The following is a 26,996-nucleotide window of genomic DNA, read 5'->3' on the forward strand; positions in this document are numbered from 1 at the left end:
TGAGTAGCTGATGCTGGATTCTCTCCCACCCTAAACAGTCGTTCGTTGGGGCATAGGACACGTAATGACTTGTCAAACAATGAAAAGTAGGCTGTGAAGACTGTAGTCCTGTGGTTCTGTCAGAGGGAACAAGAGTGGCCCAGCTGATGGCCTGGTAGCACTTTCTGGCCCTTGCCAGTCCTGCACAGCTCAAGATATCGCTGGAGAACAGAGGAGGTAGCTGGGATTTGCAGGACAGTGGCAGACATGAGGGTGTGCTGCAGAGAAGGGGTCCCAGAGACTTGCCCAGCAGCATCAGAGCATCTGGCTAGAGAGTCACTACACATGCTCAGTCAGGGCAGGACTCCCCTTCTGGGAGCTGCAGGCAGAGTGGAGGTTCCCCAAGTGCTGGGCTAGAGCCTTTGGTGACCAGTTATCCAGAGCAGAGTCCTAAGTGGCAGCACAGAAAGGCTGCAGAACTGAAGATAAAAGCTCAAATTACAATGCCTCCAGGAGAAGGTTTCTTCTCCTGACCCCACAAAGATGATTTTCAATGAAAAGATTGCTAACCTGGGCTTCATCCAAGTTTTAAACTTGTGCTTCTCAGCAGATGTCATTAAGAGAATGAAAAGGCTGACCAAACTGAGGGGACACTCACCACACATTCATATTGGCAGGATAAACAACTCATACCGCCCGATAATAAAAAGACATGTCAACTTTTGTGGGTTTGTAAAAAGGGACCAGAAGCCATTGACAGGTACCTCATAGTGAAGATCTGTGAACACACGAAAGTGTTTAACATCAGTTGTCAAGAGGGGAACTGGGCAAGGCAGCGCACATGTAATCCCAGCACTGGGGAGGCTAAGGCATGAGAATCACTTGGAAGTTCAAGGCTAGCCTGGGCTACGAGTTCAAGGCCAGCCCGAACACGTAGTCATCAGGGAAGTAAGAATTAAAACCATAGATGCATCACCATACACCCACTAAACCAACCATGCTAAATGCTGTCAGGTTCTGGAGCAACCGTCCCCTTCATCCTTTGCTGATAAAACAACCATAGGAAATGAAACATACTCTTACATGATGACCCAAAAATGGCACTCTTAGATGTTTACCTTAGAGAAATGTGCACAGATGCACTGAAATACATACATGAAAATGCCCACTACTGCTTTTTTCAGAACAGCCAGTATCTAGAAATGACCCTGGTTCTCATGAGGAAGAGAATGAATAAACCCATCATGCTGTAGTCATGAGGACGGAAAGGAGCTGCTGCTCACACCGGTGGGGATGCTGAGCAAACAAGTGCCTGTTTGAGGATGTCATTTAACTGAGGCTCCAGAATGGGCAAAGCTGGTGTGTGGTTTATAAAGCCAGATCAGTGGTTGGGGTTGACCGGGAAGGGGTGCAAGAGTACACTTTTGGGCCATGAGAATGTCCTGTATCTCAGGTCCACATGTAGAGTGACGGTACATGCGACATTTGTGTGCTTCACTTTAGGTAAGTTACACTGCACCCTGGTATCACCTTCCTGCCATCTGGGGAGGATTAGACAATGCTGACTTGCTAATTTGTGACTTGCTTGACCTTGGAGAGGCAAAGGAGGTAGAGAAGGCAGGTAGTGGAAAGGGAAAAGTACTATCATCTGGCTCAGAGGGGTTCGCATTGCAAGCGAGCACTCGTGTGCAGTGCCAGCTGGGGAAGCGAGCACTGAGCTTGTACCTGGCCTATGTTCCAGAGGTAACTCAATCCTGGTGTCTCCCCAGAATGCCAGGGGGTTCAACATGAGCATCCCCATGCCTGGGCACCCTGTGAACTTCTCCAGCGTCACCCTGGAGCAAGCCTGCAGGGACGTGGAGCAGCTGGAGCAGCTCATCGAAAGCCACGATGTCATCTTCCTGCTAATGGATACCCGGGAGAGCCGCTGGCTTCCCACCGTCATTGCTGCCAGCAAGAGAAAGGTAGTTCATGGAACTGGGCGCCAGGCTCTGATTGTGGCCTAATGTCCACAGTCCAGAGGGGAAGGGGGGTCACTTGTGTGGCCTACGGCATGGTGCCAGAGGGCTTCCTCTGCAGACTCCATCTCCCCCCCACCCCCACCCCCAGGTCACCAGTAAAGCAGTTTTCATCACTGTTGAATCTTTCTAACCATCCTTTGAAGGACTGCTATTTATCAGTGACCACTTCAAGGGCCAGCAGTATTGAATAGTTAACTCAACCAAGCCCACACTCATGATAAAATAATATATAGCCATTTGCATCTCTGTGTTTCAGAGGATTTTAGTAAAGGAAAAATACTATTATGTCAGATACAATAGTGTATATATTTTATATCTGTTATAATTATTCATTTGCCTCTATCTACCCATCCTCTGACTACTGAGAAGGGGTAAGGAAGAGGGCAAAAAGAAAGGAAAAAAAGAGGAAGGAAATGCGATTGAAATGGAGAAAATAGTAGGAAGAAATGCCCCAAACTGTCTCTTCTAGAATGGCTTTTCTTCATTTTTCAAACTTTTTCTATATGCTCAGAAGTTTGGGAGAATAACTTAAATTACAACTAAGGAAAGTTCTTACAGGATAAATGAAAAAAAATGTCCTTAAAAATAAAAATATGTGGATACCAGAGAGCCTCACACACTGGTGGGAAGAATGGGTCTGAGAACTTGTGGCCACAGCTTTGTTACTGACCTCTGTCAGCCCACTGACCTTGGGCCACTTATAGAATTAAACCCTCTGCCTCTCCCCATCCTCCTCATGAATGGGAAGTGTTTGTAGAGCATTAAATGAAAGTAAATGAGGTCACTGTGTTACTCTTGTCACGTCTTTTGTACTTAGGAATCCCTGCACACTCAGGAATTTTTACCATCATTAGCTATTACAGTCTCATTACACTCATATGCAAAAAAATCAATTTTTGCTAGCAGAATGTGAAATTAGCCATGACCTGAAATGTGTTTCTCTTAACTCTCTCTTATTCCTTGAAATGTGCAGCTGGTCATCAACGCTGCCCTGGGGTTCGACACTTTTGTTGTCATGAGACATGGCCTGAAGAAACCAAAGCAGCAGGGAGCTGGGGATGTGTGTCCGAGCCATCCGGTGGCATCTGCCGACCTGGGTTCGTCGCTTTTTTCCAACATCCCTGGTTACAAACTTGGCTGCTATTTCTGCAATGACGTCGTGGCTCCGGGAGATGTAAGTGGATTTCTCTGTGGTTCCAGATATTTTCTGTAACCCTCTTAGGCCCTGGGAGCAGAGACTCAGCACTTCCATTTCTCTTTAAATACTGTCTTTTAACAGAAGAACTCACCAGTGTTAGGGGAATGGCATTATCCCACAGGAGCCTTGATCTGCATCCCCAGCTCCGCAGCTTTTCCTTGTTCACCAACATAAACGCAGCCACAGCCCTGGTAGGGGACACTCAGTGAGAAAACCAAAGCATGGGCTGGTTCCCGACCTCCCCCTGCCTGTGCCCTGTGCATACCTTAGTAAAAGCCAACTAGACAGGCCGGCCCAGAGACCAGCTTCCAGCCAGTCTCAACCCTTCCTCACAGCTGATCCCGAATAAATCCCTTAGGCTCCATCTGCAGCATGGGAATGGGACATGGGCTGGTCATATTTAGCAAGTGACAATATAGGATTGCCAGGTAACTTTGAGTTTCAGGTACGTAATGAGTTATTTTAGTATAAGTATGTCCCAGGCAATATTTGAGACTACTTATGCTATCATTCCTGCACACCGCCTGGAGGTGTGGCAGTAACGTAGGGGCCACAGCTCAGGCTGATCGGAATGATTTTACCAACCCAAATGAGAGCTCCCTGGGAATCCATGCAGAGATGTCTTCTGTACCCTCTCCTCTCTTCTCCCCTTCTTTTAGAACTTTTATTTAATAACCCGGACCTTCTTTGAGTGACTGGCCTTTGTGTCCTCCCCATGTAAAGAAAAGAAGGTCTTTCCTATGTGAGGCTGGATGGCTGGATGATAGCCACTGTGGTGCTGGAGTATATGGCCAGTCCTGTTATTAGTTATTGCCCACAAGTCAGATTTGGGGTCCATTGCAGGAAAGTCTCGCCAGTTTGCATGGCAAAATTCTCAGGATGACCCAACAACCCCTGGATGTTGCCTGGAGTCTGAAGGATGAGCTTCTATGGGATGAGCTTCTATGGCTTTGTTTCAGTGCAGGCTTGTGTTTGGGGCCAGGCAGAAGCGAGGATGCTTGAAGTTGAGCCCTAGGCCACATGCCGGTGTGAGAGACACAGAAGGACTGAGACTGCAGCATGGCAAATTATTGCCTGCATCTTAGGGACCTCAGTGTGTATGGAGGCAGGATCCTGTTTAAATATTCGTTCCTCTCTGTCACCACCGCCTGGCTCCCAAGACAAGTGAGTCAAATTAAGCCAGTTACAGGGTGCTGCAGGTCCAGTCTGTGAGGCAGGGGTGTCTCGCTTACAGGGAATGAGAAAGTGAACATTACCAGAACACCTGCAGTGGACCTTGGTCTCCTGTGAGCCACTGCAACACAAAGCTGATTAGAATAAAGACAAGAAATGAAGCTTAGAGACGAAGCTGGGTTTTGGGCCTTGATTAGTGCTGCTGTGGGCAGCAAAGGTGGAGGTACCCTGAGCTTGCCACTATTTATTGGGTTCATAGGCAGTATCAGATGACTCAGAGGGTGGCGATAATCCTAAATTGACAAGGATCTTATAATCAGAGGAATATCATGTATCTTGGAGGGTGGTGGTAATCCTGTGATGATGAGGATCTTAGGTCGATCAGGAGCTTAAGTTGATTAGGATAGTGAAACCCTGAGCAAATCATTCTTACAACAGTAGATGGGATGAGTTAAGCTGATAAGGAATTTGTCCCTCCTCAGGTGAAACCTTTCTCTTTGGTTCTCAGAGAACCAGGATGTCTGCAGCTGATGTAATCTTGCCCTTGAGCATCACAGCATCATGGGACTATTGAGGCGTCAGAAAGCCCTAATCATAATTTAATTGTGAAATGATTTTTTTCCCAAAATTATGTAGAATGGCTCCCAACACTCACTGTTGGCTGAAAACCCCCAGGCTCTGAAGGTTTAAGTTGCTAATCCTCATCTGTATATTATGTCATTTAATGTCTTGTTTATCTTGGTGATGCTGTTTGAGCCTGGACGTTCATGGCCACTGGGGCCGTCTGATTGTGTTGACAGCTAGTGTTGAGAGGATGGCACCCCTAAGCGCACAAATCCATGCTTGTTCTCTGCAGTCAACCCGAGACCGGACCTTGGACCAGCAGTGCACCGTGAGCCGTCCAGGCCTGGCCATGATCGCAGGAGCCCTGGCAGTGGAGCTGATGGCTTCTGTCCTGCAGCATCCAGAAGGGTGAGTCTGCTTTGCCAACAATGACTCATCAGTGTCCCCTCAGCCTTTTCTCAGTCTGAGTCTTCTGAGACTTGGATTGCTCTTTCCAAAAAACAAGCCCAAAACAAAACAAACTGGCTCAGTCTTTGGCCTGAGAGAGCTTGACATGTGTCCTTTGAGGCTATATTCATACATCCTCTGGACTTGAATTCTTTGAGTTATTTGGCCACTTATCATCTGAAGAATTTAAGTTTTTGTAGGAGCCTTAGGACTTGCATGCTTGTATTCCATTAGTAAGTTTTGATTTTCTAAGCCCTAAACATCTTTTAGGCAGTACACGAATCACGTGTTAGAAATTGTGTTTGGCTTCATGGAACAGAGGTTCACATTCAGTGACTCAGCTGAACAAGGCTTTATCTTCCCCATGCAGTAAGAAGTTCAGAGGTCAGCAGTCCAGGGAGGGTACAAAGGGTCCATTGTGCTCTCAGGGTCTCGGTTTCCTTCCTACTCTTAGCTCTTCTTTTTGCTTTCTTTTCTTTTCTTTCTTTTTTTTTTTTGAGATAGAATCTCACTATGAAGTTCAGGCTGTCCTTGAACTCATTCTGTAGCCAAGGAAGGCCCTAAACTTGCAGCAGTCCTCCTACTGCAGCCTCCCAAGTGTATACCACCCCTCTATGGTGTGTGCCAGCCTGCCCAGCATAGCTCTCTTTCCTTATGTTTGTCATCCTGTGATCACAAGATGCCCACTGTGCCTCCAATAATTGGTCTGTGCTGTAGGAAAGGAATGATCAAAGGATTAAACGTTGTGGTCAGCTCAGTCTACTCTCTTTTAAAGAGCTTTTCTGAAGACTCCCACATTGACTCTTAACTCCTAGTTGCAAGGAATTATGGCAAATGTAGTTTCTTGGCTGGACACATTGCCTTTCTGAATAAAGTTGTGACAAGGTAGAAGATGATAATGGATATTGGATAGATAACTGGCAGTGTCTTCACATTTATGTTTTAAAATTCTTTATATTTTAGACAGGTTGTTGGCACACTCTCATATTCCCAGCACTCTGGGAGGCTGAGGCAGGCGGATCATAAGTTCCACCCCAACCTGAACAACTTAGTGCCTTACTGAGATCCTGTTTCAAAAAAGGGGTACAGCTCATTGCAAAGGTCTGGGTTCAGTCCTCAGTACCACCAAAAACAAACAGACAAAAAACTTTATATTTTAAACCCCAGAATGTTCTGTTATTATATAGTTGGTACTGATTTCTTTTTGCTAACATTTTTCATTTTTGTTATTTCTCGTTTCATTCTGTATCTTCAAGCTTCTAACCTAGGGCATTCTCCTGCCTGCAGAATAAATACCCTTTAGTGTTTTCTTCAGAAATACCGGGGACGGATACGTGCCAGTGTGTGTGTCTGAAAACACCTTCCTGCTTGAGATCTGGTGGTGCTGAATGGAACTCATCTTCTCTCCTCTTGAGGAGCACAGTCTGTGTCTGCCCGCTGTGGTCTGGGTCGGGAAGGCTGCCTGTTTCCTTGCTGCCCCTCTCAGTGGTTGCTCTGCTCCCTCCCACCCTCCTCCCACGGCTTTGATGGTGAGTCTATCTACTTGTCACAAACATGGCTGCATATGCCTTCGTGATTCTGCTCATTCCAGTGGAACTTTCTAGTCCTTCTGGAGTCTTCGACCAGATGCGTGTCACTTGTTGTGGAAAACTCTCGGCCATTATCTCTGGAAATATTGCTCGTGGCCGATGTGCCCCATGTTGTTCCACCTGGTGCTCCAGTTACACAGCGGTCAGAACCAACCCTTGTGTCTTTCATGCTCTTCTCTGTTTTCAGACGGTTGTCTTTCCTGGTTTCAGTCTGGTGATTTGCTCTTGGCCTATCTTCCAGTGACTGATTTTCTCTTCTTTGTGTTTGATGTGTGTTAAAACCATCTCTTGAGTTTTTAATATCATAATTATATGTTTTAGGTCTAGAATTTCCATTTTATCTTATTTTATCCATTTCCATTTTCTGCTAAAGTTTTGATTCTGATTCTGGTTCCATGAAAACTTGGATGTTTTCCTTTAAGTGCTTAGCAGGTATCTTCACTGTCCATGTTTCCTAGGCTCTGTTCCTATTCTCTAGTTTATCTTGGCTTTTGGTCATGTATTACTTTCTCATGTAACTATTTTTTTCAAAACAACAAAACTTAATTATGGAAAATTCAAACGTGTGAAAAAATATATGTATATTCTTTCATATATATTTCATATATAAATTTCATAGATATTTTTTCATATATATTTTACATATATATTTCCTTGTATTCACCCAGGTTTTAAAAATTACAAACACAAGGCCAATCATCATTTATCTATGAGCCTGACCACTTGTTTTTCATTTCCTGCTGGCTTTTTAAAAAGCATTTCATTCATAAAATGTATATTTTTCTGTTTATGTCTATTATTTTATGTATAAAACAAGTTGAAGGCAATTCTTTAATATAGTCACATATCACCTCTCCACCTTTTTTCAGTACTGGGGATTGAACCCAGGGCCTTACACACGCTAGGCAAGTGCTTTACCCCTGAGCTACACCCCCACCCACAAATATCCAGTTAATATTTATTTTTTCTAGCTGGACAGAGTAGCCAGTTGTGAGGCTGATGCACAGTGATCCTCTTACGTAACCTCCCAGGTGCTGGGATTACAGGTGTGTGGTACCACAAGGCAGCCTTCCTTATTCCTGTTTTGTAGGTGAGGGACCTGAAGTCCAGAGAGCTTAAGCAATTTGCCAGTGGTCACACACTTTGGTTTTCTAACTCTAAGGCATCAGTGTTTTGTTTCTTTTTTAAATTATGACTCTTCCTTCCCTCCAAAGACAGGAGTGTTTTGCCAGGGTCTGCAGTCTGCCCAGGGCCACTGTGGTCCTCTGAATCTCAGCAGACGCCTTCCAGATTGCCCTTGCTCACTCTCACCTTAAGCGTGGATTCACTGAGCAGCTCAACTGTTTCCTCTCGCCAGGGGCTACGCCATTGCCAGCAGCAGTGAGGACCGCATGAACGAGCCTCCCACCTCGCTGGGGCTTGTACCTCACCAGGTCAGTGATGAGGATGAAGGTAGGGCTCTGGCTGGACCCTCTGCCTATATGCGGGGTGGGGGCATGCATGGGGTCTCTTCACAGTCCCATCCTTGCAGCCACTCACCCTGCAGCTGGGATTTCAGAGGGAGCCTCAGTGACCACCCAGAAGGTGTCATTTCTGGGGAGCCCGTGGGGAGACATCGGGACCCAGCAGCATGGCTGGATCTTTGATGCATCCCTCCTGCTGACCTGATAGAAAAGCAACAGTGGCTTTGCAATCAGCTGGACAGTGGCTGAAATTCCAGGCCACTGAGCCCTAAGGTAGCCTTCCGGCTGGGACACAGGACTGCTCCCCAGCCTTAGTCCCTTCTCTGTAAACAAGGCAGACCTCCCTGGTGGCCTAGAGACTGGGACAGCAGTGTGAGGGTCCCAGGGAGTGACGCCTGCTGCTTTTGTTACTGCTGTTTGTTGTTATTGTTAACTCCCTACCCAGATAGAACAAGGGGAAAGCCATTAGAAAGGTGTTACATCCCCAAAAGCAGGGTGTCTTTTCAGAAATAGAACCTGAAGCATCCTATGGAAGTTCCGTCCCTCAGGGAGTGACCCTGAGAAAGTAGAGGGATGAACTCTGAGACCCGGGTCGCCTCTTCAGGAGTGTTCCTCACTAGGTGTTTTGGAGAGAGGAGGAGGGTCCACGTCCAACCTCTTGGAAGTCAGTGCTCTCAGTTCTTCCATGCTGAGTTCCAGCCCCCTTCAGGGTGGTGGTGGCTGTGCTCGTCAGCTTTTGGTTCTGTTTTGATGTTGGTGCATGCTAAGCATGTGCTCTACCCTGAGCTGCACCCTGCCATAGCTGTCCATTCCATACTCTGGGAGAGACTCCCCTCTTCCTCTCCATGCCCATTCCTGTCCAGGCCAGCCCTGTCCTTTTCCAGCTGAGGAGGGAAAATGACCCAAGCAGGTTGTTGAGAGTTGGTTGCTGCCGTCCACTCTGTCACCTGCCCTCCCACCAGTGCCGTCCCTGACGCCTCACTGGGAGCCTCAGCTCCTGGTCCCCATGCCTCCCATCTCATACCTGACATTGGACCCCTCACCTCCCCACACCTGTGTCCATATCAGTGAAAGCAAATACTTGGCTTATGTCCAGAAACTCATCTGACACAGGTTGTGACCAAAGAGTCCTGGGGAATGTGACTTCCCCCAGCTCGTGCAGGGTGGCCCTCGTGCTGTATACAGGGCCTGTAATGGCATCACTGGGCGCTGACCTCCAAGCCACCTCCCCCACCCCTCTGACCTTGTGCAGCATCCTCGCCTCCTTTATAGATTTGTGCTGAGAAGGGCCTTAATTAAATTTTCAGTCATGCCCTGCTTTGGTTTCCTTCTTCAAGCCCTTTATGTTCAATTACTGCAGTTGTAGTTTTCTCAGTGCCGAGGCCAGAGGGCAGAACCGTCTCTTTAGAGAAGGGGCCGGTGTCAAAATGCATGTGCCCGTGTTTTCCAAGTGCTATGGCAACTAATCCCTCTCGTGTGACCGATCCCCATTGAGCCTGGCAATTGTTTGTCACTCAGCAGCCCTTCCAGTTCCCTCTCCTCCTTTTCAGCTGCCTGAAGGGTTATTTTGATTGTTGGCCATCTCTTCATTTGGTCTTTTCAAATATGAAGAATAATGTGGCCATATATGGGAAAGGCCCAGTGTGTCACTGTGTGTATGTGTGTGTGTGTGTGTGTGTGTGTGTGTGTGTGATCACTTGCAGCATTTTAAGTTTCAAGCCTATATTTTTAGCTGCATTCTAAAAAAGAAAGTGGAGAAAAATTTCAAAAATCAATCAGGGCTGTGCTGTCCATTTTTAGTGTTTAAATAACTTTTCCTTGTTCTCAAGTGGAGTGCATCCATTTCTGCAACTGTGTTTTGATTAGGGGAACATCCTTTGCACAAAAACAGTGCCCAGTTGTCGACTCAGCACTTCACTCCTCCCTTTCCTCCTCTCCCTCCCCACTACCCCCCTACCCTTCCAAGACAAATGGTTTCCTGTTGGAGGAAACTCAGTAAACTCCTTTGTGTACTTTGCATGTAAAGAATGACCAGCCAGGCTCTCTTGGCTCATTTTTCTCAGCACCCCAAAGGGGACCATTTCTCACTTGTCCCCTGCAGAATGAGGTGCAGTAGAGAAGCTGTAGTCCTTGGACTAAGACTCTCACGGCCCCCACTGGCAGCTCCTTGAGTCACTTGGAGAAAGTTCCTTAACTTTCCTGTGTCCCCTGGTCCCTGTCCTCTGGGTCAGACCTGGGAGGCCTGAGGATTACTTGTGCTTCTCCCTGTAGGCCTGGCAGAATCCAGTCCATCCAGAGATTGGCCAAGTGCAGAGAGGCCTCATTGGGCCCTGAAACTCAATGAATTTCTGCCCAAGGAAACCTCTGACTGACTCTGAAAACCATGAAAAGCCATTTAAAGTGAGAAAATAGGCTTACAAATCTTAGTTTTCAGGTTTTTTTGTTTTGCTTTTTAAAGTCTTTGGCCCCATGTACAAAATTCGCCAAGCAGGCAGCAAAAAGTGGGAGCAATTTTCTGTCTATAAAGAAAGTGATTCTTCAAAAAATATCATTTTAGCTGGACACAGTGGTGCATGCCTGTAATCCCAGCATTTGGGAGCCTGAGGCAGAAGGATCGCAAGTTCGAGGCCAGCCTGGTCAACATAGTTAGTTCAAGGTCAGCCTGAACTACACAGTGAGACCTTGTCTCAAAAAACTAAAAAAATCCAAAATCATGTTATCAATGCTTAACATCCCACATGTCACTAGAGTAATTTGATGGATTACCGCAAAATGAGCACACCAGTGCCTGCATACATGTCAGAAGGGTATGGCCACCCATGCTTCTTCCCACAGAGAGGAGAATGTTTCTTCTTGGGGAGTTCACATACCTTGAACTCACAGTCTCCTGCCTCAGCCTCCTGAGTGCTGGGATGGTAGGTGTGTGCTACCTCACCCTGCTGAGAGGTGAGCATCTCTGACCCTCAGCCCCATGGGAGACTTTCCTCCAACTCTGAACCTCCTGTATGAGGTTCCCATTGCAATGCACTCATGGTCTGGCTGTTTTGGTGGAGAGCTTTGTCACTGTAGCTCCTAGTGTAGTGGCGTCATTCCCTCTGCTTCCCAGGCCCTGGGAGCTTGTGCTGAGGACCAGATTCTTCTTCTGGTCCCTTGGTAGTCGGCACTGTTTGGGCGTTATGAAAGGCATAGGCCATTCCTGAGGTCCACAGGAGGCCAGGCTGCAGGCTGGTGAGAAACCCTGACCATGGCTGAGGTCAGAGGCCCCAAGGGCTTTGGTTCACTGCTTAGTCCTGTTTGTGCACCCAGCAGTTCGCATGCTTTGTCTCAGGCCAATTGTACTCTGGGTTCTAACTACTGAAGAAAAGACCCTGGACATGTGTGTTCTCTCCTCTGGGTCTGGGCTTGCCATAGCCATGGTTCTCTGGCTCTTGAGTTCTTTTTTTTGAGACAGAGTCTTGCTATTCAGTTCAGGATGGCCTTGAACTATGTAGTGCAGGCTGGCCTAGAACTTGCAGCAATCCTCCTGCCTTGGCCTCCCAAGTGCTGGGATTATAAGCATGTGCCACCATGCCCACCTCTTGAGTTCTTTCTTGTAGTTTGTTTCAGGAAAGTAGAACAAAGCCAAAACTAGGGCAGGACCCTGCGAGGGCCCAGCCTTGGAGTCTTTAGTGCGCTAGCACTGGAGCCTTGGGCCAGGCCTTGGGCTTTGGCTTATTTGGCCTCTCTGCACAGGGTGTGTCCTCCAGATCCTCAGGCCTTTTTCGTCCAATAAGGTCTCAATTCCTATGCTGGGAAACACATACACCAGTGTCACTCTGTGTGTGACCCGGGCACCCCATCTCCCTGCCCCATCCAGCCATGCTGGCAGGTGCTCCCCACACACCGAGTTCAGCAGCACAAGGTCACCCAGTGTTTGAGTCTTCCCCTTGTGGAGCCATCTCAGATGGATGATGGATCCAAATCATGTGGGTATGGTGGGGAGGAGGGGTCTGGCAATGTCTGCGCTGCTTCTGTGAGGCCCCAGAAGAAGACGGGGGCTTCTACTCCTCTGGAGGACAAATCCTCGATGATATGGGAATCTGAGGCATCTCGGGGTGACATCTTGTCCCAGGAGGAGCTGGGCCTCCCATGGGGTTGAAAGATGTCCCTGTGCTTTATAAGCACCGCTCACTAGACGGGGCTGTCCCAAGGGTTCTCTTGGGAGAGGTGGCCTGAAGGCTTCGTGATCACACAGGTCTCACCCGAGCCCGCCTTGCTCTCAGTCTGGTAGCATTTGTGCATGCACTCATTCACTCATGTCCTCATTTCCCAAGAGGACTTGAGGCAGGTGTTGCCCCTTATCAGTGTGACACGGGTCAGGTTACTTGTCCTCTCTGAACCTCATGTTCTGTGTATCTGTAAAATGGGGAAAATAACACAGCAAGCTCTGGAATTCGTGTGTGGGTTAACTTGTATTTACCAGGTACTACTACAGTTCTGGGCACATGGACACACTTGGTTGTATCTTTCTCTTTCACTTTTTATCCCACTGGAAGCTTGTCTGCTCCAAGCAGGAAGTTACATGGGCTCACCTGCACCTCTGGGAGCAGTGGTCACATGGAATGGCTAAAAGCATGAGCTCTGCTCTGCAGTGTTTTTCTGAGGATGCTGCTGGCTCATTTCCACTTCCTTCTCTGCCCTTGGGTGGCTCAGAGTTGGATGCTGAGAGGCAGGAAGCGGAAGCTGTGATCTGAAACAAAGACCTCTGTTTGCTGTGGCTAAACTCCCCATCTTGCCATTGGATTGGATTGAGACTCTCTTCAGCATCCAAGACTAATCTGGGATTTTAGTTTCGAAGACTCTCAGTGCTAGGCTGGCATCAGGCCTGACGGAAACTGGTCCGTGAAGCTAGAGCAATGGATTTCACCTGGACCCGAGTGGAGCCCTCAAAGTGGCTGCCTGTTCAGGCCATGGGTCTTGGCTTCCTACAGAGGCTGAAGAGGTGGGCCTGGTGTCCGGCTGTCTACTCTGCCTAGGCCTGAACATGGCCAGGGTGGGTGCCTGGAGAGGAAGGGCCCTTCTTGTCCTCATCTATTTATTTTGTATCCAGCTGGGCAGAGACTGTGGAAGAGAACCGAGTTCGCTGCTAGGAGTTCCGCCATCTGAGTGTTAAGGGATGTTTCCTTTATTTTCCTTGGGCTTTCTCTTCCTTCTTTTCTTTTTACTCCCTCTTTTCCTTTCAGCTCTCTCCCCAGCTTTAGAGCCAGAAAGAGCAGAATTCAGATTCCTGGCGCTGGCGCTCCTCTGACCCTCAGTTCCCTTGTACAGGAACTGGTGGGTGGTCACAGGAGGGTAGGGAGGCCCAGGGGTGAGGGTGTGAAAACACCCAGCATCTCTGGCCGGATGCCCACCTTTGAGCCCAGGACCGCTTGCTCAGTGCGAGAGAGGCCCTATGACCAGGGGAGGTGGAGGACCCAGTGGAGAAGCAGGGATCCCAGCCCAGTGGCCCCGGAAGACAGTGAGTCCTCACATCAGAGTCACTTCTGCCATTTCCCAGCCCTTCCCTGAGCCACTGGGGGAGCCCTCTGAGGACCAAGGCTTCACAGCCCCACTGCTGAGTCTGTGGCACCCCATGGTAGTGTAGACCAGATCCTGCTCCTGGACTGCCCTGGGAATGTGGTGTCCCCACCTGTGCCAACCATGTCCTAAAGGGACCCTCCCTCTCTGTCCCAGAGCATGCCTCAGCCCTCAGTCAGTGGCCTGGCTGCCTCCCAGAGCTCAGCAGCCTGCACAGGTGTGCCCAATGACCTCGAAGCGTTGTACATGGGGGCCAGCTGAGAGCCATCAAGACAGGCCCCATGCCCCTTTAAGGCTCTCTGCACACCCCTGTGATCCAGCCACTCTGCAGACCAAGGCAAGAGGATCTCTAGTTGGCGTCCAGCCTGGGCAACTTATCGAGACCTTATCTCAAGGTAAAAATAGAAAGGGCTGAGGCTGGGGATGCAGTGTGGAGGTAGAGGACCCCAGGGTTCAGTCCCAGTATCGCAAAAAACAAAACAAAAAAACAAAACCCCAGGTGGAAGCTTTCCTCGGCCTGTGCAGTTTTCACTTTCCACCGAGGGCGGCCTGCTGTCTTCACAGGCCCTGTTAGACAAGCCAGGTACCACTGAGGACCCCTCTCGGCGACTGGATTTCAATTCAGGCTCCTTTGTTCTTTGTGGGCCTGGGCCGGAGGAGTGTGTTGAAAGCCAAGAAACCACAAATCATTGTGTTTCTTGGAGGCTCTCATTCCCACCTGGGTTTTAAAAAATATTCCATGAGCAGCAAAGATACACACTGTAGTCCTAGCTTAGCATAACACCATTTTCTTTCTCCTGGGGAGAAAGTGGGACAGGAGCTGCTTAGCACACCGGAGAGCCCTGTTTAATCTCCCGCTCCTAACAAAGAAGGCTGCATAAATAGGAATGTCGGGCTTCAGGGTCGAGTGCTGGGGTAAGGGGGGAGCTTTACATTTTGTACCTTTCAGTACTTTTGAAAAGATTAGGTTTATAAACTTTTTAATAAAATTGCCCTTTTAGCTGAGTGTGGAGGCGCACGCCTGTGATCCCAGCACTTAGGAGGCCGAGGCAGGAGGATCACCTGAGTTTGAGGCCAGCCTGAATCACATGGTGATTGTCTCAAATCACTCTTTGCCAAGGCATGATTCATGGATGGTATATATACTTTTTAGTGTTGACAAATGTGCATACTCATATGTTGCCACCACAAAGGAAACGGGACATTTCTGTCACCCCAAAGTTCCTCCAAGTTCCCCCAGCCTTGGGCAAGCACAGATCCAATTTTAAGCTGTTTCCATTTCTTCTCAAAGTCTTTGCAGTGAAAAGAAAAAGTATTTACATTGAAAAACTGATTTAATTTAAAAGCAGGTAAAGTGTGGGAGGGTGTGGGCAAGGTGGGTGCCTCACCAGCTGCCAAGCTTGGCATGTGGGTGAAATTGGCAATATTCCCCCTGTGGGGACAGAGGAGAAGGGGAAAGCAGTATTCACAGGGGTCTGTGTAAAAGGAAGGTAAATGTTTAAATTTTAAACGTGTGGGTTATTTTTTGTTTTCTGTCAAATGTTGATTGCTTTTGAAGGGAGAGTTCATTTGTTTAATAAAGCTCTTTAATCTGCAACCTCTGTTAAGGAGATTGACAGCAAGCAGGTGTGATGGTGCACACCTGTGGTCCTGAGACCCTGTCTAAAAAAGAGAGACTGACAGCAAATATCAGTAATGGGGGAAGAGTTGAGAGCCAGCAGTTAGAGAATTAACCTTGAGCACTGTCATGTCGAAAGGCTTTGGTTGCTTTGTGGATGGGGAAATAACTTTGGCATTAGTTTATAAAGCCATTTCACTTAAATGCTAATTTAGTACTGGCTAAGTAAGGTGGAATGCTGCTGCTGTTTTTAGGAAATTTGGAAGGAATTGAGACTTCCTGGCTGCTCCATTTTGTGAGGCTGACGGTGCAGTGTGGACCGCAGACAGGTATGAATAAGGTAGCTGCATGCGTGGCATCACACATGGTGGACGCTCAGGCCCTACCCAGACCTTTTGCATCCGGGGCCCAGGAGTCTTCTGATGGGGCACTTTAGGAAATGGGCCGAACAAGCCACTGTCTTGACGTACTCTGCGTGTCACTAAGTACAAAGTTCACAGTGAATTTTCCTACCAAACTGAGGCACAAACCATGTGTATACCCGCACCTCCTGGGCTTGAGACCAGAGCCTCAGGCCTGCAGAGCTGGCATCTACCACCAAGCCACACCCCAGCTTGAGGATTGGTGCTGCACGGGTTGTGCTGGAGCCTACTGGCTGTTGAGGAAGAACTGGGCTTAGACGCAAGGAAAAAGTCAGTCAGTTCAGCCTGGAGCAGGGCAGGAAGTCAGGCTTGTTTCTGGGAGGGAGGTGCAGTGCAGTGCAGTAGTGTGTGGTACAAGAGCTGGGAAAGAATCAGTCCAAGACCCTGCTGGAAGGCAGGGTGGCCCAGGGACCGATAGGGCCAGTGTAAGAACTCCCTGCATTCCTTGAGCTGCTCCAGAAAACGTAGTGCCTTGTGGCAGGAAGACCCACATGTAGCAGGGCTGTGTGCCAGGGAAGGAGAGAGCGCTCCGCTGTGGTACTCTGTGGGCAGTCTGAGAAGAGTTTCCTCTTTTGAACCATCTATACTTGGAAATGCTGTGGCCTTGTTCCGGCCTTCTGGTAGCCACTTTGGTGGACTTAGTCCTTGCATGCAGACATCACTCTCCTTCATTTCCCTGGAAAGCACGTCCGTGTGTCTGAGAAGGGGCTCTCTCTGCCAGGCCATCCACCCGGTCCTCACCACCTGTGTTTCTGTTGTGGTTGTTGCTTGTTTTCTCTCTCCTTCCTCTCCTTTCTCTCTCCCCCTTCTCGGCTCCTAACCAGGTCTACTCCTTCCCTTCCATTTAGCTTTACTCCAATCCTAAGACAGTTTAGCAGAGAACACCACCCATATTCCTTGTGCTGCAGAAAGAAAGCTTAGTAGAAGCTGCACGGCAGGAAGTAGACCACGGGAACCTTTTCATTGTGTGTGTGTGTGTAGACATTAATGTGCAGGCTGCAATAAATAACATTTTAACAGGGAATTGCTAGAAATGGAGGTCTTTTTATAAAAGAAATGTTAGGCTCACCATGCACACTCAAGCCTAGAACTTGCAGGCCTCATGAGGATCTCACCAGCCCCATTTGAGTCTTCCCATTAGTCTCTTGTGCCATTTCCATGTCTCCTGTTTTGGTGTCGTGACTAGCAAACTTATGCTGACCCTGATTGCACCTCATATACTGGATTATAAAAAGGTCACCACATTCCTAAGATACAGGACCCTAAAACAGCACATTTTCCATGGTTCACAACGAGGCAATCTTTATCCCCATCCCCTGATTTATCATTTCTACCAACCACTCCTTTGATCTAGGTTTATAGTGAAATCACAGTGTGTGGATAGGGACATTTTTTTCAAGGTTAGATTTTCCAAAGAGAGGTGCACACCTTCAGTTGGCCTGTGGGGCGGCATGGGGTAAAGGCGGAGTTCTCCCTCTTCCCTGAAGGGCCTGTTAGGCTCTGTGGCTTTGGGCATGGGTGTTGGGAAGCTGGACGGGCAGGAGGGTGCTGGGGTGGCTCTGAGGGCTGGGCGTGTACTCAGTATGCCAGTGCCCCCGGGTACCATCCCCAGTACCCACGATAAACTGTGAGGAGACCTAATGCTAAAGACAAAAGCTCTGATGTCCAAGAGGTCAGAGCAAGGCTCCTAGCCCACTTCGAAGTCACACCTAGGCAGCTTGGGGTCACCAGGTCAACTTCTGAATCTGTGCTCAGTCGCCAATTATCTGAGCCGAGGTGCTTCAACTTTGTGAGCCTGATTGAGTTTTGCCAACTTAAAATGGACTAGCTGGGGAAATCCAGCCATTGAATTCATGAGAAGAGTCATGTTGTCTGCCTTATTAACCACATTGCATCCTGGGAAGACTAGAGATTTTACCGTTAGTATTTTTGGTAATGGTATGTTAAGCATGCATTCAGCAACAGATGGAAATGCCTCTTCTGGTGTCGATCCAGTTGTGGAGATGTAACTAGTACAGGTGACCTTAGTCGAGCTCCGCAGAACCTGGCTCAGAGGACGCCCAAAATGTGCATCTGCTGCAGTGGCAAGCTTGTACACGAGGTGGCGCTGTTTCCCCACCAGTCGCTGCTTGGTTACATTTACTTCCTGTGCCCCTCCTCCACCAAGTAACCGGGCCTGCCTTCTGTGCGATGTCCAAGCCTGCTGCCTTGCGGGGGGGCCCCACCGGTACAGCAGTGTGGACCTCCAGACTGGCCCGTGGTCTCTAAAGGAGTCCTGAATCACAGTAACAGACTTGACCCACTTTTCTGTTTGTTTTGTGGTGCTGGAGGTAGAACATAGGGCCATGCATAAGCAAGGCAAATTGTACCACTGAGCTATATCCCAAGCCCTTACCTATTTTTGAAGACATTTAGAAAGATAATGCTTTAGCTGTTAGAGCGTGCTTTTACATTTTGGCCTCAAATTTGATTTTAGGTCTCAAATATTTGAAAAGCTTGTAGGCCCTGGTTCCTAATACAGGACCCAAAGTATTTTTTTCCCATACCTATTACAGTACCAGGGAAAATACTCAGGTTGAGTTCCATTTTTGCTAGTAATCTGTCAAGACTACCCTAGCAATCATTTTCTCCTTCTTGTCAAACACTAGACACGCATTTTCACGGATGTGATCATTCCATGCTTGATATAAATTGTTCTGTTTTGTTTGTTTTTAGATCCGGGGATTTCTGTCACGGTTTGATAATGTCCTTCCTGTCAGCCTGGCATTTGACAAATGTACAGCTTGTTCTTCCAAAGTAAGTCATTTTGCATTTGAGAGACTTGTTTTTAAAAGGGAGCCCATCAGCATTTAACCTCAAAACAAACCAGTTTGTTTTCAAGTATCCATGTTCCTTCTCCCAGAGAAAGCAGCTTAAGCAAATTTGATTTCTAGTACAGAGAGCTACTGAGTTAGATGTTTTAACTCTGTATCGATACTTGCATGGTGGTAATTTAGGCTTGAATTTGACTGATCTTTGTTCCTCCCCAGAGGGTTTCCTCCTTGCAGGGACCTTGTAGAACAATTTTTGTTTTTTGTTTTGTTATGTTGTGTTTTGAGGTGCTGGGACAGAACCCAGAGCCTCACTCACTCATACTAGTTAACACCTACCACTGAGCAGCAACCCCAGCCCTCTTCAAAGGCCAGTTTTTAGGCTTGACTCAGGAGGTGGGGGATGCCAGGGAGTCCTGGCTGTGTGTCTTTTGGAGATCTACATAATGACAAAGAAAAAGTAAACAGAGATTAGGGACCTAGATAGGGAGCCAGTAAAGGGCCCCTTCTGCTTTGATCTTTCCAGCTGCTCTAAAAATAGAGCTGGTCTGCTGCCCCTTGTAATGGGAACCAGCTGATCCATCTCCAAACTGTAGTGATGGCGGCTCTCTTTTTAATAGGCTCTGAGATGCTGTCAGAGTCATGCTAACATGTATACCGTGTGTGACAGCAGATTTCCTTGTGGGTGTCTTTTAAGACTTCTCACGCCCAGTAATTTAACCTAGGCTTTTAAAACTCCTGATTCTTGATAGGCAGAGGTTTTGTCCTTAAAGTGCCCTTCAAAATCCCAAGATCCCTGTTCTCAAATGGGGGCCCCTCCGTTATCAGGGGCATCTCTGTTGGGTGCCCTCCTCCTGGCAGATGGAGGTAAATTGTAGGGAAATTCTCTCCTCCAAGTTGATGGGCCTCTATTAAAAACTCTACATATTTTCTGAGAAGCATCATCTCTTTTTTTTTTGGTACTGGGGATCGAACTTGGGTCCTTGTGCTTGCAGGGCAGGCAGCGAAACCACTGAGCTAAATCCCCGGCCCCAATCATCTTGACCACATTCTCTGAAAACAGCTCAGATTTGATGAACTGTGTTGATAAATTTGGTTAAATTTGGGTACTCAAAAGTGAAGAGTAAACATTTTTTCTGCTTGCTTTGAAAATAAAATAAGCCCCTCTTTTATTGTTATCCATCCCAAGTTGCCTCCATTGAGATTTAAAGCTTAATCTTTGCTGGTAATGACCCACGAGGTCATTCTTTCTGTAGTTTCTAGTTTAAAATATCTTATATCCACCCAAGCTGGGGCCTCAAAGAAGTCTGTGTGAACTTCTGTCTTGAGAAATGCAAGTTTTAGGATCATGTGCTCCTTATGGAACGTATTTTTTTTTTTTTTGTATGGCTGAGCTAATTGGTCTCAAAGTAACTGGGCAGTATTAATTTTCATACTGAAATCTTCTAGCACAGGTGCCAGAAGTTTTTCTATGGCTTTATGTAAGTCCAGCTCCTCAATGAAATCAAGATAATTGGATTCTCGAAATGAGATGCAAACATCCATTCATTCTTGTTCTATTTCTAATTAAATTAGCCCATAAGATACTGTTTATGAAAGAACCACAAGCATACCAGCTGATCAGGGCCCTTATGTGCTTTAAAAGAGAATAGTTTTGCCTTTTTCTTTCTCACTTATTGTAAGCCTTAAATTAAATATAGGTATCACATTTTTGTTAGCAAAACGATTTCCTTTTGGTGGTCACCCCACGAGTCCTGTTCTACATAAACACGTTCGGCGATTTAATACAAACTGACTTGAATTTTAACAGCTGCACTCTTCCCACAGCGATCACTTTTCATGTGGTCCAGGGATTGAGTTTCCTTTGTGCTGGAGAGGTTGCTTCATTGGTGCCTGTATTTCCTTACAGTAGAAGTGCTGCATTTGCTTGCTTGGCTACCTTCTTTATTCGCCCAGGAGAATGTCATCCCCTATCATCTGCAAACCCAGTATTAATACATTGAAATGACACATCCAATTATATTTCCGTCTCCAGGCCTGCCAGTGTTTTCTCAATGCATACTTAGCTTGATACGTCTTAGACTGAGCCCTCTCATAGTTGCTACTGTTTTGAAAGAATTTTTTTGAGCTAAAATTGACTTTAAAACCTTTTTCTTTTGTAGGGCATGGTGGTGCACGCCTGCAACCCTAGCAGTTGGAAGGCTGAGAAGGCTCACCACAAGTTTGAGGCCAGCCTGGGCTACATAGTGTGTTCACAGCCAGCCTGAACTGCATACCGAGACATTGTCTCAAAAAAACCAAACAAAAAAAATTTCTCTTTTGACATCCACAAAATAAATTTTTTCTTTGGTACAGTGGTACCTCAGTTCATGAATTCTTTTACAAGAATTAAGTTCGTGAACTTAGGTACCACTGTACCAGTTAGGGTTTGTGGGTTTTCTTCCAGGACCAAGGTCATACTTACGTCTTGATTTAGACACAAATACACACAGAAAGATTGGGGAGGTAGGCTAAGCTCCATTGAGTACTAATGTTCTTATTAATTGCTTTGATTGTGAAACAATAACAACATAGGATATAGGTCTTTTCTATAGCTGAAGATGGGGAAGAATACAACTCTCTGCATGTATACCAGTGAAGGCCAAGTCATCTACCCAGAAATAATTTCTTAACCTGTCTGATGTTAGCTTGGCATATAGCCAGGTGAATTCTTCATTAAAGAAAACATTGAAGAATCTCAGAGGGAGATGGGTGTTGCAGAGTTACTTTCATTTTAATTTCTGTTTACTTTCTTACAGAACTTTTTTTTTGAGACAGGGTCACGCTATGTGGTTCGGGCTGGCCTAGAACTCACTGTGTTGCCCATTCTGGCCATGAACTTGCAGTGATCTCCTGCCTCAGCCTCCCCAATGCTGCAGATTATAAGCGTGTGCCACCATGCTTGGCAGAACTTTCTAAAATAATGGTATCTGCCACTGGAATTTGGAAGAAAAAACTATGTTTGAAACTTGTATAAGGTTTTGGTTGTTGTTTTAGAAAGGAATTTAGAACCAAGTAAAGCATTGTAGAGTTCCTACTGGAGGGAGGAGTATCATTTTGAAACCTGTATTTCTCAAAAAGTCTCTCAGGATGCACTGGATTAGTTTATTATTATTAGTCTCTCACCTAAAATTTCTCGGCTATTGGATTTTTTTTTATATAATGTTAAACTTAGAAGTTGTAGGAACAGTATGAGAAATTTCTGTGTAGCCTTTACCCAGCCTGCCCCTTGTTACCACTTGGTTCTGTGTTGTGCTCCCCACTTCTGGCCTCCTCCTTTCCTAACCTATTTACTTTTTTCTTGAAATTTTAAGAGTAAACTGGAGACACAGAACTACAAGTTCCTTTATAACTGAATATCTCAATATACGTTTCCTGAGAACAAAGATGTCCTCTTACCTGAACACAGTACACTTAGAAAATTAGAGCTTCATGATGTTTGTACCCTGCTGGTATCTAATCCTCATTCCATATTCCTAATGTTGATTCTACCCATAGTATTCTTTGGAGACTCTTTTTCCTTCCTAGAACCAGGATCCAATTCAGCATCAAACATTGCATTTAGCTGTCATATCTCTGGCATCCCTCGATCTGAGAAACTTGCTTAACTTTCTTTGTTTTTCTTAACTTCAACCTTTTGACACATGGCCAGTTATTTTTCTAGAATTGCCCTCCATTTGGACTTGTTTCCTTCTGATTAGATTCAGGTTCTGAATTTTGGCAGGAATACCAAAGAAGTGATGTTGTATGCTCATGTTGGGAGGCACATGATATATTTAATCCCCTTTGGTGATATTAATTTCCCCCTTTGCGTATTTGTAACTATCTTTCCCAACAGGAAGAAACTCGGGTCCCATTATCTTGGATATATTTACTTACTTGCTCAAGTTTAGAATACACAGAAACTAGTTTCAAAATTGCTAACCCCTCCTGTTACATAAAATACAGCTAGTAACTAGAGTTCAGTATATGCATGGTTCTTTCTTTCTAGGTAAAATTCATACACATTGAAATGCAGGAATCTGAATTTCGTAAGTTTTGACAAATGCCCACACTTGTATAACCCAAGCTCCTCCAATCAGAATCCAGATCAGTGCTCGCTTCGACAGGACATATATTAAAATTAGAACAATATAGAATGCAGATCATTGTCATCACCCCAGCAGGTTCCCTCACACACTTCCTAGGTGTCAGTGGGTGTTTTATGCACCATTGACCTTGTTTCTGGGGCCTAGAAGTTGACCGGAAACTTGTCTGATATCTGCAGTCAGGAGCAGAGCTGTACCTTACCCAAGGGGACTGTAGGTGGAGCATTCTTGCTCTCCACACACAGTTGTCACCCACAGCCTTTGTGATGTAGCAGGGACTGCCGTCCTCAGCCGTCCTCAGACCGGCCCTGCATACCATCTGTGGCCCACCTCCTGTGCAGATGGAGCAAGATAGGCCCAGAAACCCAATCTTGAGCTTTTAATGAGTGATTAGCAACCCTAATAATACAATCATGCTGTGTGGACCACATGACGGGCTCTTCTGTCGATGGGTTGTGATTAAACTTCTGCAAGTGACTTGTTGTTGGCTTTTGTGTGCATCGGAGCTTGTGTGTCCTGAGCAGTGACAGGGACAGGGTGGCATTGAACAGTAAACATCAGCTGGTACCTTCAGATGGTGAATTGCACTGTCTCCGAGCCAGCCTATCTGTTTATCTTGAGATATTACATCATCCTACCTTTCTTCTAGAGTGTTTCCTTGTGACTTAAGAAGCATGAAAGGTGTAAATTAAACTGAAAAAGCTCTGTCCTGAAGTAGCTTGTCACAGAGTTCTTCAGGTGTGCCTGTAGAGGATAGACAGGCACGCCCTCGATTTGGAAGGAAGGGCCAGTCTTTCACCACTTGTCTATCTGCAGGCCTTCGTCTCCTCAGGCCATCTCACATCCCAGTCCTTGCTGTGTGCCAAGGTCTGTGCATGGCTGCTATAGTTCCCCAGAGCTCCAGATATTCAAGGCTTGATCTCCAGCTTGGCACTTGTGGGAGGTGGGAGGATCTTTAAAAGATGGAGCTGAAGGGAGGGAGTGAGGTCACTAGGGCTAATGTCCCCCTTGGAGGGGACATCAGGACCCTGCTGCCTCCTCTTCCTTTCTGTTTTGAATGAGCACTTTCTCTGCCCTGCTCTCCTACCATGATGTGTTGCCTCACCATGGCCCCAAAAGCATTGGGCCAGCTGCCTATGGATTGGCACCCTGTGAGCCAGAACATCCCTCTTCTCTTTATAGCAGCAGAAAGACAACTGACCCAATGGTCAGAAAGGTGCTGACCTCAGGAAGTGCTGTCTCCTCTGTCACACTGTGCCATGTTGTACATTGCAGGACCCACCACGTGTTGGCATCAGAGTAGCAATGAGTTTTGTCAGTAGGGAAGGCCGTACAGAAAGGGGCTTCTGAGTTAGATTAAAGGACAAATAAGAGTTTCTAGAAACACATGGAGGAGAGAACAAGAGTTCCAGGCTGGGAGGACAGTGTGTATAATGGCCAGAGGCAACAAAACCTGGCATGTTGATGAAGTCCAGGGCAGCAGCTGTGACTGAGCAGTTGTGACACCCAGTTGTCTCCGGGCACCATATCAATTTCGGGTATTCTCCATCAGACCCTGATGTCCTTTGCCTAGCACTGAGGCTACTGCTGTGGATTTTATAATTCCATAGGAAATTTTCTCCCTTTGCTCCATGCGTAGGGGCTTTCACAGCCAAAGGAGGGGAGGCCAGCAGCTGTAGCAAGGTGCAGCAGAGGGAGGGTACACCCAGGGTCCTGGCTTGGTTCCCTGCTGGCCCGCTGAGTGACCTCCAGCAAGGTGCTCCCTGCCTATGCTCGTCTGTTTCTTCCTTCATTCAGTGAGTCATTTGGATGAGATAAGCTCTGGCTCAGTGTTGACATTTTAAGTTATTAGCTTTTATGCTTTACCCATTATTTTATTCTTTATTTCACAAGTACCCCCCTCCCCCATGCAGTGTTAGGGATCCAACCTAGGGGCTCGAGCACACTTGGCAAGAAGCACTCTATCCTTGAGCTACATCCCCAGGTCTGAAGCCCTTTTTTTTTTTTTTGGTACCAGGGATCAAACCCAGGACCTTGCGCTTATGAGGCAGGTGCTGGAACCACTGAGCTAAATCCCCGGCCCTCAGGAGCCCATTTTAACTGCATAAAAATAGTAAAATATATTCAAGGAGAATGAGAACAGCCCACCATAATCCAAGCCCATGGATCACTGTTAACCATGGATCTTCCCTTCCTGACTTTCCAGAAACCCGTATCCACATAGCTCTCCACAGGTAGGGCACTTCTGCAAGCGCTCCTGCTGTAAGACTGCAGTTAGCCTCAGGTAGAAGGATTTATGGCTTGGCACTTCTCAGACTTGATCGGGTTTTAAATCTTCACCATTCACAAGTGCTGGCCAGAGCCCTGTCGGAAGAGCTCTCCAGAGCCTGTGCCAGGAATTTCTGCATTCAGCTCTCAGTGGCAAGTATTACTCAAAACTGGGCCGTAGCCAGGTTTTTCTTCTCCTCTCCAAAAGGAACATAAATCCTCGGTTTGAAAAATGATGAGTGACCCCCAGATTCTCCTTCCTATCTCCTTTACCCCCCGAGAGGCCCCCAGCCTTCTATTTTAACTTGTGATAGATTCCATATGCATGCAGTATGGGGTAAGCTGTGGTGTACATCTTGTCCTTAGCAATGAGTGCCTCTCCAGTCCCCAGAACTGCCCGATTCCTGAAATGAGGTGAATTATCCAGCCAGAGCCAGAGGCGAGTGTTGAGTGACAAGCCTTAGCCTCAGAACTCTTGGCTTTTCACCTCCCAAAGAGCCTTGGACCCTTCTCCCTTTGCTTCAGTTTCCTCACCCAGAGAGTGGGGAAAATGTTTTCTGTTTCCCAGGGAAATCGCAATGGCTGACGTCTGTCCAGTTCCCTGGGGCCATGTCCCAAGGCCTTTGCCCGCTCCTGGGGCCGGTGTTGACACCAGAAGTGAGGAGGAAACAAAGACCGCGGGCTGGGTCAGGCATCCCTCTGTGTGTGGGTTCTCTTTAGGGTGCACTGCCGTCCTCCAGACAGGTACACCCAGGGGCTGAGCACTGTCTCGGCTTTAAAGACCCCCAGTGAGCTTGTGTTTGTGTCCCTTGACAGCTGCTGCCAAACCTGCCCGTGATTGCAGGAAGCACTGCTGCCCCAGAAGTTAGAGCTTGCACCGCTCACTCTGCACCCTGTCATCTGCTGTCATGAAGCACACAGAGCCTGCTGAGCACCAGTGTTTTCTTATGGGATCCCTTTTACCATCCATATGAAGTTCTGAGCTGTATTCTCCTTAGACGATTGTATAGATGGCCTGGCCTAAGAGTGCTCTTCAGGATACTGAAAAATCAGGCTCCTTTTGGTTTGGAATTAATCTTTCCTTTTCAGCCTCTGCTCCAAGCCTACTTCTCGGCTCATAGAGTTTCACGCTGGTGAAAGCAATCACCCTGTTCCCCGAAAGAAGCAGAACCATGTACAGTTCTACAGCCCACGTTGGTGGCATCCTGCTGTGAGCCCACCCAAGCCCCCTTGCCAGAGATCACCTTTGGTAGCGTTCCCAGGCTCTCTAGACAAAACCCTGGGAGATGAGCACCTCGACCTGCTCCGTCCCCACCGCGGCTCCCTTTGTGGCTTCAGGAAGTCACCAGCTCTCTTTGGGGACTCTTTCTGAAAATAGGTACACAGGGACCAATCTACACTGGGTTTTGTCTCATGACTCAGACTGTGTAGTCTCGTAATCAGCTGTTTCATTTCTTTAGGCCTAGCTGCAGCAACCTGGGGACAGAAGGTGCTAACTCCCTCCCCCCAGAGTTCCCAGGGCCTCAGCCATTGCCTCATACTCCCTTGTGCCTATTGTATTTCTGTAAGACATTTGTCTTCCTCCTCCTTTGCTCTCAATATAGTTCAAAGTTAGGGAGAAACTCAGAGGAACTACTTCCCACCCTTTGAAATAAGGACAGCATCAGCTTGAACTGGGAAAGCTTTTATGTCCACCTATTGTGTATCCCTACATGGTTGTATGTTATGGCTGTGTGTACACTTATTTAAATGGAATGTTTA

General features: G+C 47.1%; 1 protein-coding gene across 1 annotated transcript in view; it reads left to right on the forward strand.

The window, feature by feature from the left end:
* The window catches only part of Atg7 (autophagy related 7), a 247,482-nt gene that overhangs the window by 77,987 nt on the left and 142,499 nt on the right, over positions 1 to 26,996 (forward strand). The window contains 5 exon segments of the mRNA XM_087207180.1: positions 1,749 to 1,943; positions 2,974 to 3,174; positions 5,228 to 5,343; positions 8,329 to 8,404; positions 18,746 to 18,826. Coding sequence (XP_087063306.1) covers positions 1,749 to 1,943; positions 2,974 to 3,174; positions 5,228 to 5,343; positions 8,329 to 8,404; positions 18,746 to 18,826 — 669 coding nt within the window.

Source organism: Heterocephalus glaber, unplaced genomic scaffold (genome assembly GCF_053883595.1).
Source record: "Heterocephalus glaber isolate CG9 unplaced genomic scaffold, H.glaber_assembly_v1.0 deba00000768, whole genome shotgun sequence".
In the NCBI taxonomy this organism is placed as follows: domain Eukaryota; kingdom Metazoa; phylum Chordata; class Mammalia; order Rodentia; family Bathyergidae; genus Heterocephalus; species Heterocephalus glaber.